Genomic DNA, 15,088 nt, shown 5'->3' with positions numbered 1-15,088 from the left:
CTAGGGATATATGGCAATAAAACGTTCTTGCCTCTTGAACCACTGAATGCTTTGATGGGATGGATACTTACGATGTCGTGCCACAATGTAGAGTGAGAAGACCATCGCTCCTACAGCGGTTACTGCCAGGAATGTACCCCAGCTTAGATAGCGGCTGTGGCAACCTTGATCTGAAACGTATAAGAGTGAACTCACACTAGTGTATTCACACCGAGTTTTTCCACTCCCATTAACATTTTAGAAACAGAAAATAGGTGCAAGAGTAGGCCATTCGGCCCTTCGAGTCAGCACCACCATTCAATATGATCATCCAGAATCAGTATCCCGTTCCTGCTTTCTCCCCATATCCCTGGATTCCGTTAGCCCGATGAGCTAAATCTAACTCTCTCTTGAATACATACAGTGAATTGGCCTCCACTGCCTTCTATGGCAGAGAATTCCATAGATTCATAACTCTCAGGGTGAAAAGGTTTTTCCTCATCTCAGTCCTAAATGGCCCACTCCTTATTCTTAAACTATGACCTCAGGTTCTGGACACCCCCAACATATTGAGCTCCCTACCTTGGTCACCCTGGAGCCATGTCTCCATAATCCCACCTACTGTATATCATATCCGTTAGCAACTAAATGTGCATTCAATTCATCCACCTTATTACAAATGCTCCTCGCATTAATGCACAAAGCTTTCAGCTTTTTGTTTTTCTTTTCTCCCTTCTGCCTTTTGCTTCTGCCCTCATTTTACGGCCCTCTATCTCCTCGAGTTTAACTTCACCTTTATTCCCCAAAAGTTATTTTGCATGTGGAGTCGGTAGTAAGGAAGGCAAATGCAATGCTGGCATTTATTTCGAGAGGGTGACACTACAGAACCAGGGATGTAATGTTGTGGATTTATAAGTTTAGTTTAGTTTAGATAGATTCTTGATTAGTACATGTGTCAGGGGTTATGGGGAGAATGCAGGAGAATGGGGTTAGGAGGGAGAGATAGATCAGCTATTTAGTTCAGTTTAGTTTATTGTCACGTGTACCGAGGTACAGTGAAAAGCTTTTGTTGCGTGCTATCCAGTCAGCGGAAAGACAATACATGATTACAATCGAGCCGTCCACAATGTACAGATACATGATAAAGGGAATAACGTTTAGTGCAAGGTAAAGCCAGCAAAGTCTGATCAAGGATAGTCCGAGGGTCACCAATGAGGTAGATAGTAGTTCAGGACTGCTCTCTGGTTGTGGTAGGATGGTTCAGTTGCCTGATAACAGCTGGGAAGAAACTGTCCCTGAATCTGGGAGGGTGCATTTTCACACTTCTGTACCTCGTGCCCAATGGGAGAGGGGAGAAGAGGGAGTGGCTGGGGTGAGACTGGTTCCTCGATTATGCTGCTGGCCTTGCCGAGGCAGCGTGAGGTACTGGTTATAAGGCACTGGTCAGACCGCAGGAGGAGTATTGTGAGCAGTTTTGGGCCCCATATCGGTTACTTTCATGAACGGAAGACCAGTACTTGATTACAACCCGTATCTTCATGGCCATCATCACAGAGTCATAGAGTGATACAGTGGGGAAACAGGCCCAACTTGCCCACACCGGCCAACATGTCCCAGCTACACTAGTCCCACCTGCCTGCGCTTGGTCCACACCCCTCCAAACCTGTCCTATCCATGTACCCGTCTAATTGTTTCTTCAACGTTGGGATAATCCCAGCCTCAACTACCTCCTCTGGCAGCTTGTTCCATACACCCACCATCCTTTGTGTGAAAAAGTTACCCCTCAGATTCCTATTAAATCTTGTCCCCTTCATCTTAAACCTATGTCCTCTGGTCCTCAATTCACGACTCAGGGCAAGAGACACTGTGCATCTACCCGATCTATTCCTCTCCTGATTTGGTACACCTCTGTAAGATCACCCCTCATCCTTCTGTGCTCCAGGGAATGGAGTCCCACCCTGCTCAACCTCTCCCTGTAGCTCAGACACGCTAGACCTGGCAACATCCTTGTAAATCTTCTCTGTACCCATTCCAGCTTGATAACATCTTTCCTATAACACGGTGCCCAGAACTGAACACAATACTCTATATGCAGTCTTATACAACAGCAACATGACCTCCCAACTTCTATACTCAATACTCTGACTGATGAAGGCCAATGTGCCAAACGCCTTTTTGACCACCTTATCTACCTGCGCCTCCACCTTCAAGGAACCACGCACCTGCACTCCTAGATCCCTCTGCTCTACAACCACTACCCAGAGCCCTACCATTCACTGTGTAGGTCCCGCCCTTGTTAGACTTCCCAAACTACAACACCTCACAGTTAGGCAGTTGTACAGGGCCCTAGTGAGACCACACCTGGAGTATTGTGTGCAGTTTTGGTCCCCTAATTTAAGGAAGGACATTCTTGCTATTGAGGGAGTGCAGCGTAGGTTTACATGGTTAATTCCTGGGATGGCGGGACTGTCATATGCTGAGAGAATGGAGCAGCTGGGCTTGTACACTCTGGAGTTTAGAAGGATGAGAGTGGATCTTATTGCAACATATAAGATTCTTAAGGGTTTGGACACGCAAGAGGCAGGAAATGTTCCCGATGTTGGGGGGAGTCTAGAACCAGGGGCCACAGTTTAAGAATAAGGGGTAAACCATTTAGAACAGAGACGAGGAAACACTTTTCTCAAAGAGAATTGTGAGTGTGGAATTCTCCACCTCAGAGGGCGGTGGAGGCTGGTTCTCTGGATACTTTCAAGAGAGAGCTAGATAGGGCTCTTAAAGATAGCGGAGTCAATGGATATGGGGAGAAGGCAGGAACGGGGTACTGACTGGGGATGATCAACCATGATCACATTGAATGGCGGTGCTGGCTTGAAGGGCCGAATGGCCTACTCCTGCACCTGTTGTCTATTGTCTTCTCGGTCGCCCGGACAAACTCCTCCCAGCTCGCGATATTGGCGATGGCGAATCCTTGCACCGCACAGCCACACAGGGACTATTATTGTTTGATAGTTTCGTATACAACATATATATTGGGACACACACAGTGGCACGGCAACTCTGCAGCTTGTGGCGCCATCTTGTGGTGAGGAACTTTAGTTTAGTTTAGTTTAGAGATACAGCGTGAAAACAGGCCCTTCGGCCCACCTGGTCTGCACCGACCAGTGATCCCCGCACATTAACACTATTATACACACACACACACACTAGGGATAATTTACACTTGTACACAGCCAATTAACCTCCAAACCTGCACGTCTTTGGAATGTGGGAGGAAACCGAGTTCTTGGAGAAAACCCACGCGGGTCACGGAGAGAACGTACAAACTCCGTACAGACAGCACCCATAGTCGGGATCGAACCTGGGTCTCTGGTGCTGGTACACATACACCAAGCCAATCTGGTGCAGACTCGGAGGGTCGAAGGGCCTGTTTCCGCGCTGTATCTCTGAACTAAACTAAAATATGCTCAAAACTCAGAGGATAATGCTGTTAGGAATTACAAAGAAAGTTAACTCACTCATCTGTCCAAATGTTTCCTTCAACTCAATGATTGAAGTTGGGATCACAATGGTTTGACTAAATTCCAGTAAAATCTTGAAACCTGCGAGATAGAAATGGAGGCATGATTTGGAGAATATTGTTTCATTATTCACCGCAAATATTTGATGTACTAAAATAAGCCGTTCCTTACCTGTCAACTCGACAACGTTTAAAACACTGGGATGCTGCAACTTCGGAATGGTCATCAGTGCGATCATGGTCAAGAACAGGGCAGATACAATGTACAAAGATCCTGTTATTACAGTGAATGTACCTGGAGCAAAGAGACAAAAGCTGTGAAAAGTACAGGTGGCGCAGCGGTAGAGCTGCTGCCTTACAGCGCTCGCAGCGCCAGAGACCCGGGTTCGATCCCGACCACGGGTGCTTATCTGTACGGAGTTTGTACCTTCTCACCGCGACCCTCGTGGGTTTTCTCCGAGATCTCCGGTTTCCTTCCACACTCCAAAGACGTACGTAGAAACATAGAAAATAGGTGCGGGGGTAGGCCATTCGGCCCTTCGCGCAAGCACCGCAATTAAATATGATCATGGCTGATCATCCAAAATCAGTACCCCGTTCCTGCTTTTTCCCCATATCCCTTGATTTCTTTATGGGTTGGGAGGTTTATTGGGGTGTGGGAATCTGTGGAATTCTTTGCCACAGACGGCTGTGGAGGCAAAGTCAGTGGATCTATTTAAGGCAGAGATTGATAGATTCTTGATTAGTACGGGTGTCAGGGGTTATGGGGAGAAGGCAGGAGGATGGGGTTAGGAGGGAGAGATAGATCAACCATGATAGAGTAGGCTTGATGGGCCGAATGGCCTAATTCTGCTCGTATCACTTATGATCTTATGAACTGGCTTGGTGTAAATGTAAAATTGCCCCTAGTTTGGGTAGGATAGTGTCAGTGTGCAGGGATCGCTAGTTGGTGGGGACTTGGTGGGCCGAACGGCCTGTTTCCGTGCTGTATCTCTAAACTAAACTAAACTCAGTGGGTCAGGCAACATCTGAGGAGGGAATGGATAGACAAGGGAATATTGAACCTGAGCTGATTATTTAATCTGAATATTTTTCCCTCAGTCTGAAGAAGGATCCCAACCCTATCCATGTTTAGATCAGTTTAGAGATACAGCACGGAAACAGGCCCTTCGGCCCACTGAGTCCACACCGACCATCGATCAACCGTTCACACACCAGTTCTACATTATCTCACTTTCTCATCCACTCCCTACACACGAGGCAATTTATAGAGGGCCGTTTAATCTACAAACCCGCACGTCTTTGAGATGTGGGAGGAAACCGTAGAAAACCCACGTGGTCACAGGGAGAACATTCAAACTCCACACAGACAGCACCTGAGGTCAGGATTGAAGCCGGGTCTCTGACTCTGCAAGACACCAATCCTTTTTCTCCATAGACGCTGCCTACTGCAAGAATTGCACAAGTATATTTCCGACAGGACACCCTGTCTCCACGTCCGCCTGCAGAGGGCAGCAGTGATCTGCAAATATCCCACTGTTATAGAGTCAAGAGTCATGAGTGCTTTATTGTCATATGACCCAGACAGGACAATGAAATTCTTACTTGCAGCAGAACAACAGAGTGATACAGTATGGAAACAGCCCTTTGGCCCAACTTGCCCACACCAGCCAACATGTCCCAGCAACACTAGTCCCACTTACCTGCGCTTGGTCCACATCCCTCCAAACCTGTCCTATCCATGTATCTGTCTAACTGCTTCTTAAACATTGGGATGGTCCCAGCCTCAACTACCTCCTCTGGCACCTCGTTCCATACACCCACCACCCTTTGTGTGAAAAAGTTACCCCTCAGATTCCCATTAAATCTTTCCCCCTTCACCTTAAACCTATGTCCTCTGGTCCTAGATTCCCCTACTCAGGGCAATAGACTCTGTGCATCTATTCCTCTCATGATTTTAAAACCTCAATAAGATCACCCCTTCATCCTCCTGCGCTCCAAGGAATAAAGTCCCAGCCTACTCAACCTCTCCCTATAGCTCACACCCTCTAGTCCTGGCAACATCCTCGTAAATCTTCTCTGTAACCTTTCCAGCTTGACAACGCTTGTTGCAAATTATTCTGAATAAAATGTACTGCCTTTCTCCCATGAAATAGTTAAGGGCCTGTCCCACTTACGCGATTTTTTGGCAAATTGCCGGCACCCCTCATAGTCACAGCAAGTCACCGAAAACTTTCAACATGTTGAAAATCCAGCGGCAACAAGTAAAAGGTACGACTCTTTGGGCGACTAATCAATTGAAATTTTTCGGCGATATGCTGCGACTATGACGGGTGCCGGCAAGTAGCGGAAAAAATCACGTAAGTGGTACAGGCCTCATTAGTTTATTCCATTCTGTAAACATTATAACCCCATTTGAAACTATGACGCCTTTGTTCCATGAGGCAGTTTCTGAATGTATACATTCCGCAGCTTACAGAGTGGTACATCCTTTATAGAGCCACAAGTTGACAAGTTATAGGAGCAGAATGAGGCCATTTGGCCCACCACGCTAGAATTGCTATCACGCTTAGGCTTGTAGACGCTAGAATTTAGAAGATTGAGGGGGGATCTTATAGAAACTTACAACATTCTTAAGGGGTTGGACAGGCTAGATGCAGGAAGATTATTCCCGATGTTGGGGAAGTCCAGAACAAGGGGTCACAGTTTAAGGATAAGAGGGAAGTCTTTTAGGACATAGATGAGAAGATCATTTTTTACACAGAGTGGTAAATCTGTGGAATTCTCTGCCACAGAAGGTAGTTGAGGCCAGTTCATTGGCTATATTTAAGAGGGAGTTAGATGTGTCCCTTGTGGCTAAAGGGATCAGGGGGTATGGAGAGAAGGCAGGTATGGGATACTGAGTTGGATGATCAGCCATGATCATATTGAATGGCGGTGCAGGCTCGAAGGCCTACTCCTGCACCTACTTTCTATGTTTCTATAAAGTCTAGTCCGCAATTCAATCATTGCTGATCTATCTCACCCTCTCAAGGGCAGTCACGGTGGCGCGGCGGTAGAGTTGTTGCCTTACAGGGAATGCAGCGCCAGAGACCTGGGTTTGATTCCGACTACGGGTGCTGTCTGTACGGAGTTTGTACGTTCTCCCCGTGACCTGCGTGGGTTTTCTCCGAGATCTTCGGTTTCCTCCCACATTCTAAAGATGAGAATATGCAGAACTGGGGATGCTCTAGGATTCTGTTTTTGAAGATCAGAGGCTGATTGAAGATAAGTTTCAGTTTTATTGCTGTGACATCATCATTTTTGTAAAACATGTGATGTTCGATGCCATTGTGATTGGCTAAGATGTATTATGCTGAGTATGATTGTAATTGGGTGGAAAGATTGTCCCCACCTATATAACCATGTGATACTGTAGTGATTGGTCTAGAATGACTGCCCACTGTAAGTTACCTCCCACTGTATCAACTATATATACAGTGGCTTGCACAAGTATTCATACCTCTTGAACTTTTCCACATTTTGTCACGTTACAACCACAAACGTAAATATATTTTATTGGGATTTTATGTGATAGACCAACACAAAGTGGCGCATAATTGTGAAGTGGAAGGAAAATGATACATGGTTTTCAAATTTTTTTACAAATAAAAAACTGAAAAGTGTGGCGTGCAAAAGTATTCAGCCCCCTTTACTCTGATACCCCTAAATAAAATCCAGTGCAACCAATTGCCGTCAGAAGTCACCTAATTAGTAAATAGAGTCCACTTGTGTGTAATCTAATCTCAGTATAAATACAGCTGTTCTGTGAAGGCCTCAGAGGTCCTGACCTAGTGTATGAAATTCTACTACTATTAAGCCAAGTAACAAGGAAGGGCAGTGACGTGACTTTGTTGTGGGTCCCAGCACACATTGGTGTGCTAGGAAATGAAAAAGTGGATAAATTAGCAAAAGAGGCCGTTAAAAAAGAGAACATAGAGGTAAACTTACAATTATCCAAATCTGAAGGAAAACACATTGTGTGGAAGAAAATAAATCAGGAATGGCAACAATACTGGGATCAGGAGACAAAGGGGAGACACCTCTATTCGCTACAAAATAGAGTGGGCATTACAGCAAGAAGAGGGGGGAACAGGAGAGAACAGGTAGTATTAGCAAGATTGAGGATAGGACACACTCACCTGAACAGCACATTAAAAATGTTGGGAAAACACCCTACTGGGCTGTGTGAGGAATGCCATCAGCCGGAAACAGTTCAGCATGCTCTAGTTGCATGTAGAAGATATGAAACAGAAAGAAGAGTTTTGATCAATGAAATGAAGAAAATTGGAATGACAGACATATCAGAAAAGAACATTCTAGAGTATGGAGGGGAAGGAAAAGGAGTAAAGGTGTTGTTTAATTTCTTGAGGGCCTCTGGCCTTATAAAAAGGATATAATGTAAAGACATGAGGACTGTGGAGTGAAGCCAGAAGGTGGCAGCAATGCAACATTGTGGATGCCGGCTGCCGTAAAACTCCAAAGAAGAAGAAGAAGAAGGCCTCAGAGGTTTGTTAGAGAACATTAGTGAACAAACAGCATCATGAAGCCCAAGGAACACACCGGACAGGTCAGGGATAAAGTTGTGGAGAAGTTTAAAGCAGGGTTAGGTTATAAAAAAATATCCCAAGCTTTGAACATCTCACGGAGCACTGTATAATCCATCATCCGAAAATGGAAAGAGTATGGCACAACTGCAAACCTACCAAGACATGGCCGTCCACCTAAACTGACAGGCCGGGCAAGGAGAGCATTGATCAGAGAAGCAGCCAAGCTGGTAACTCTGGAGGAGCTGCAGAGATCCACAGCTCAGGTGGGAGAATCTGTCCACAGGACAACTATTAGTCGTGCACTCCACAAATTGGGCCTTTATGGAAGAGAATAGAATAGAATAGTTTCTTTATTGTCATTGTAACATGAACCATGTACAACGAAATTGTAAAATGTCAGCCAGTCAGTGCACCATTCAAACATTTCTAAAGCTAACGATACATACAAAGTAAAATATTTAAAAAGATAAACAACTAAAATAAATATCATAAAAATAGCACGCATAAACACCCAGCCCTACATCCTGTCGATTTCATGTATGTATGTATCGCCCCTGCGTTCCTTGGCGGCTACATTTAGTGCCTTTATAGCAGTGGGGTAAAAACTGTTTTTAAGTCTGTTTGTCCTTGTCCTTGTAGATCTGTACCGTCTGCCTGACGGTAACAGTTCAAACAGGGAGTGTCCGGGGTGGGAAATGTCCTTTATAATACTCTGGGATGGCAAGAAGAAAGCCATTGTTGAAAAAAAGCCATAAGAAGTCCCGTTTGCAGTTTGCCACAAGCCATGTGGGGGACACAGCAAACATGTGGAGGAAGGTGCTCTGGTCAGATGAGACCAAAATTGAAGTTTTTGGCCTAAATGCAAAACGCTATGTGTGGCGGAAAACTAACACTGCACATCACCCTGAACACACCATCCCCACTGTGAAACATGGTGGTGGCAGCATCATGCTGTGGGGATGCTTTTCTTCAGCAAGGACAGGGAAGCTGGTCAGAGTTGATGGGAAGATGGATGGAGCCAAATACAGGGCAATCTTGGAAGAAAACCTGTTAGAGTCTGCAAAAGACTTGAGACTGGGGCGGAGGTTCACCTTCCAGCAGGAGAACGACCCTAAACATACAGCCAGAGCTACAATGGAATGGTTTAGATCAAAGCATATTCATGTGTTAGAATGGCCCAGTCAAAGTCCAGACCTAAATCCAATTGAGAATCTCTGGCAAGACTTGAAAATTGCTGTTCACAGACGCTCTCCATCCAATCTGACTGAGCTTGAGCTATTTTGCAAAGAAGAATGGGCAAAAATTTCAGTCTCTAGATGTGCAAAGCTGGTAGAGACATACCCCAAAAGACGCAGCTGTAATTGCAGCGAAAGGTGGTTCTACAAAGTATTGACTCAGGGGGGCTGAATACTTTTGCACGCCACACTTTTCAGTTTTTAATTTGTAAAAAAATTTGAAAACCATGAATCATTTTCCTTCCACTTCACAATTATGCACCACTTTGTGTTGGTCTATCACATAAAATCCCAATAAAATACATGCATTGTGGGTGTCGGATAGTTTTAATGTGCGGGGATCGCTGGTGTCAGGGGTTGTGGGGAGAAGGCAGGAGAATGGGGTTGAGAGGGAAAGATAAATCAGCCACGATTGAGTGGCAGAGTAGACCTGATGGGCCAAATAGCCTCATTCTGCTCCTATAACTTGTGAACTTATGGCTTTATAAAAGGTTTACCACTCTCCAAATCAAACTCATTTAAGGTCAGGGGCAAAATGCGACTTCATGTGGCCAGATCACACCGTGCATGCACAAATGCAGTCTAATCCTGCACCGGGGGACAGCTGCAGCCCGCTCTGGCATCGGGGAAATCATCCCGCGAGCCGCAACAGACCACTTGGTGGGCCGGATGGTTTGACACCCCTGCTCTAAGTTGTGAAATGATGGAATGTATAAATTCAGATGTGGCCAGGACTCGAGGGCGTGAGCTAAAGGGAGAGGTTGCATAGGCTGGGACTTGGGAGCGAATCAGGATGAGGGGTGATCTTATAGAGGTGTATAAGTCAAGTCAAGTCAAGTCATATTTATTTATATAGCACATTTAAAAAACAACTCTCGTTGGCCAAAGTGCTTTACATTTGTTATAAGAATAGCACAACAAAACAAACTACATACATATATACATGTAGCCCTCACTCAGTGGACGTCAGGAAAGGGTTGGGAGTATAGATAAGTCTTTAGTCTTGACTTAAAAGAGTCGATGGAGGAGGCAGTTCTGATGGGAAGGGGGATGCTGTTCCACAGTCTAGGGGCTGCAACCGCAAAGGCACGGTCGCCCCTGAGCCTATGCCTAGACCGTGGGATATTCAGCAACCCCAAGTCGGCCGATCTGAGGGGCCTGGAGGTGGAGTGGTGGGTGAGAAGACTTTTTATGTAGGTGGGGGCAAGCCCATTGAAGGCTTTGTAGACATGGAGGAGGGTCTTGATGTTTATACGGAACCGCTCAGGGAGCCAGTGGAGAGAGGCCAGGATCGGGGTGATGTAGTCCCTTTTTCGGGTGCCCGTCAGGAGTCTCGCACACTGCGGCGTTTTGGACTAGTTGCAGGCGGGACAGGGAAGATCGGCTGATGCCAGTATAAAATCATGAGAGGAATAGATTGGGTAGACGCACACAGAGTCTCTTGCCCAGAGTGCAGGTATCGAGGATCGAAGGGCCTGTTCTCTAAATTAAACAAAACTAATTTGCAATGTTGCCGACGGCAATTAGTCGACAAAAAGCTGCACATCTGAGGCGATCAGTTTGTCGTAAATAAAAGAGTATTTGAGCGCCCACCTTTAATAACGATCCAGGGAAGGAGGGCAATGTGGATGATGACAAGAGATGGTGTATTCCAACTGGAAAGCCATGTCAGGAGGTGAAATAATATCTTCCGAGATTCTACAGAGAAATGAACAAGAGAGTTAAAACTGTCTGAGAATCCACCTTACCCTGTGGATAACTGATGTACAAGAGATGGGGCAGTGGATCCACAGCAGTGATAATATCCTAGTTAATAATGGAATACCTTATGTATTTTATTAAAGATTAATTTGGGTTTTGGGTTCTGAGTAAATGAAAGCTTTGAAATTGGATTCTGTAGAAGGGCTGGGTAATCAGGAAATTGGAGGCCAGCATTCAAACCATCCAAGCTGCTTCCTGTTGTGTCCAAGCAAAAGATATTGACAATGATGAGAAGGTTCTGGCTTGCTTCTGTAAACACAAGCCTTGGGAGCTTGGGAACTTCCTGAGAATTTTGTATCCTCGACTAGCAGAAACTTCTGTGGGCAACTGATAAGGATCCTTACATTGTTTAAGAAGGTACTGCAGATGATAGACCTTTGACTAACTTCCTGTTATTTGGGGTTTCGTAACTAAACTAAGATCGATATAACCATAGCATGATTATATTGTATTAATGACAAGCATGCTTTGAATGGGTAGAGCTGTGATTGATATGTTAGACGTCATTGCTGCCATTCTGTATGAACATGTGACTATGTTTCCAAAACAGTATAAAAATATGCTGGGGTACACAAAATTGCTGGAGGAACTCAGCGGGTGCAGCAGCATCTATGGAGCGAAGGAAATAGGCGACGTTTCGGGCCGAAACCCTTCTTCAGACCGACGTTTCGGCCCGAAACGTCGCCTATTTCCTTCGCTCCATAGATGCTGCTGCACCCGCTGAGTTCCTCCAGCAATTTTGTGTACCTTCGATATTCCAGCATCTGCAGTTCCCTTTTGACGTTTCGGGCCGAAACCTTCTTCAGACCGACGTTTCGGGCCGAAACGTCGCCTATTTCCTTCGCTCCATAGATGCTGCTGCACCCGCTGAGTTCCTCCAGCAATTTTGTGTACCTTCGATATTCCAGCATCTGCAGTTCCCTTTTGAACACATAAAAATATGCTGTATGTCTTCATTCATTAGAGTGATGGCCCGGGAGGAGTTAAGCACCTGCTATATGCTTGACTTTGTATCTCCTAGCTCTCTAGCTAAATGATCATTAAAGCTTGTATTGGTTTTACCCAACTTATTGTAAGTTGTCTGTTTTATGAAAATGAACCTTAACAGCAGCACAGGTTACAGGCGAGGTACAGTTGACCGGATACAATGTATAGACACAATATGCTGGAGTAACTCAGCGGGACAGGCAGCATCTCTGGAGAGAAGGAATATATATATATAAAAAATGTGTAGAAGATCATGAGAGGAATAAATCAGAAAGATGCACAGAATATCCCGCCCAGTAATCATGGAATCGAGGATCAGAGGACATAGGTTCAAGGTGAAGGGGAAAAGATTTAATAGGAATCTGAGGGGTAACTTTTTCACACAAAGGGTGGTGGGTGTATGGAACGAACTGCCAGAGGAAGTAGTTGAGGCTGGAACTAATTAACGTTTAAGAAACAGTTAGACAGGTGCATGGATAGGACAGGATTTGGAGGGATATGGACCAAACGCAGGCAGGTCAGACTAGTGTAGCTGGGACATATTGGCCGGTGCGGGCATGTAGGGCTGAAGGGCCTGTTTCCACACTGTATGACTGACTATGAATAGGTAATGTTTTGATGTGTAGGAAGGACCTGCAGACGCTACTTGACACCGAAGATAGACACAAAAAGCTGGAGTAACTCAACGGGACAAGCAGCATCTCTGGAGAGTTGGAATGGGTGATGTTTCGGATCGAGACCCTTCTTTAGTCTGAAAGTCGCAGCAAAGGGAAAGGAGAGGCAGAGACAATGACGTGGAGATGTACAGAACAAATGAATGAAAGATATGCAAAAAAGTTACAATGATAAAGGAAACAGGCCATTGATAGCTGCTTGCTAGGTGATAACAAAAAGCTGGTGCTACTTGGGTGGGGGAGGGATGGAGAGAGAAGGAATGCAGGGGTTACTTGAAGTTAGAGAAATCAATATTCATACCCCTGGGATGTAAGCTGCCCAAGCAAAATAACCCAGCAGAATGAAGATTGATTTCTCTAACTTCGTTCAATCATTGCTGATCTATCTTTCCCTTGCAACCCCATTCTCCTGCCTTCTCCCCATAACCATTGACATCCATACCATTCACGAATCCTCCTTAACAATTTGCAATTTTGCACTAAATCAGTTTTAGTTTTTGGGGAAAAAAGGCCGTACCTTTGAGAATGGAGATGAGGAGGGATTTCATTAGCCAGAGGGTGGCGAATCTGCAGAATTCATTGCCACAGACGGCTGTGGAGGCCAAGTCAGTGTATATTCAACAAGCGGAGATTGGCAGATTCTTGATTAGTGCGGGTGTCAGGGATTATGGGGAGAAGGCAGGAGAATGGGGTTAGGAGGGAGAGATAGATCGGCCATGATTGAATGGCAGAGTTGACCTGATGGGCTGAATCGTCCAATTCTGCTCCTCGAATGTATGAACATGAGATGAAGTTTGAAGGGGAACCTGTGTGCTTACATTTTAAGTGTAATTTAAACATAACACCTACCTGTTATCGGCGCACACTTATAGGCACACAGAAATGTCGAGCCAATAAGAGACAAACCAGAATACAACAGTCCCGATGCCCAAACCATCATGACCACAATCTGCTCTGCGGGAACACCTGGAATTTAAAAGTTTAGTTTAGTTTAGAGACACAGCGTGGAAACATGCCCCACGGCCCACTGAGTCCGCACCGACCAGCGATCCCCGCATTCTAATACTACCCTACACACACTAGGGGCAACTTACAATTTTGACCAAACCAATTAGCCGACAAACCTGTGTAGGAAGGAACTGCAGATGTTGGTTGAAACCATAGATAGACACAAAAAGCCGGAGTAACTCAGCGGGTCCGGCAGCATCTCTAGAGAGAAGGAATGGCCGATGTTTCAGGGTCCAGACCGTCTGATGAAGGGCCTCGATCCGAAACGTGGGCGGAAAGGGCCTGTTTCCGCGCTGGATCTCCAAACTGAAAACGATATCAAACTCACCGTAGATCGTCAGGGTGAGGTTTTTCTGGGCGGAGCTGACGGGGTTGCTCGCGATGCAGGTGTAAGTCCCACAGTCGATGCTGGAAGCCCTCGGGATGATGAGGTTCATGTTCCCGTTCATGAGTTGATGATGTCGGGATATGTCCCCTCCATCTTTCCGCCACTGGTACTCGTGAGGATTCCCAACCACAGCGCAGCTGAGCTGGACGGCAGAACCCAGAGAGCTGGAGTTACTCCACATTGACACCTCGCTCAGCCTGTCTGATGGGGGAAAAGATGGGCATTTATACAAAAACAGGGATGTAATGCTGAGGCTCTATAAGGCGCTGGTAAAGCCGCATTTGGAATATTGTCAGCAGTTTTGGGCAACATATCTGAGGAAGGATGAGGGTCCAGAGGAGGTTTACAAGAATGATCCCAGGAATGAGTGGGTTAACCAATGATGAGCAGTTTGTCGGCACTGGGCCTGTACTCACTGGAGTTTAGAAGAATGAGAGGGGGACCTCGTTGAAATGTACAGAATGGTGAAAGGCTTGGATGGAGAGGATGTGGAGAGGATGTTTCCACTAGTGGGAGAGTCTAGGACCAGAGGTCATAGCCTCAGAATTAAAGGACATTCTTTTAGGAAGGAGATGAGGAGGAATTTCTTTAGTCAGAAGGTGGTGAATCTGTGGAATTCTTTGCCACAGAAGGCTGTGAAGGCCAAGTCAGTGGATATTTTTAAGGCAGAGATGGATCGATTTTTGATTAGTATGGGTGTCGGGGGTTATGGGGAGAAGGCAGGAGAATGGGGTTAGGAGGGAGAGATAAGTCAGCCGCGATTGAATGGCGGAGTAGACTTGATGGGCCGAATGGCCAAATTCAACTCATATTCCTTATGACATGACCTTATGATGAATGAGCTACTAGATTAGTAGGAGTGTGTATGAAGGAACTGCAGATGCTGGTTTAAATAGAAAGTGAGACCAATACTACCACATTGTGGTAAAGATTGTAAATGATCCCCAGTG

At 45.7% G+C, this 15,088-nt stretch overlaps 1 protein-coding gene across 1 annotated transcript in view; it reads right to left on the bottom strand.

The window, feature by feature from the left end:
• LOC116969289 overlaps positions 1–15,088 on the bottom strand; it is a 25,996-nt gene continuing 10,908 nt past the window's right edge. Inside the window, exons 4-9 of the mRNA XM_033016158.1 lie at positions 14,079–14,339; positions 13,592–13,708; positions 10,914–11,018; positions 3,669–3,791; positions 3,495–3,578; positions 1–170 (exon numbers count right to left, since the gene is read on the bottom strand). Of these exons, the coding sequence (XP_032872049.1) occupies positions 1–170; positions 3,495–3,578; positions 3,669–3,791; positions 10,914–11,018; positions 13,592–13,708; positions 14,079–14,339 (860 nt within the window). The remainder of the gene's footprint in view (positions 171–3,494; positions 3,579–3,668; positions 3,792–10,913; positions 11,019–13,591; positions 13,709–14,078; positions 14,340–15,088) is intronic.

Source organism: Amblyraja radiata, unplaced genomic scaffold (genome assembly GCF_010909765.2).
Source record: "Amblyraja radiata isolate CabotCenter1 unplaced genomic scaffold, sAmbRad1.1.pri S148, whole genome shotgun sequence".
NCBI lineage: Eukaryota > Metazoa > Chordata > Chondrichthyes > Rajiformes > Rajidae > Amblyraja > Amblyraja radiata.
The sequence above is the reverse complement of the archived record's forward strand: the minus strand, read 5'-3'. Positions and strand labels throughout refer to the sequence as shown.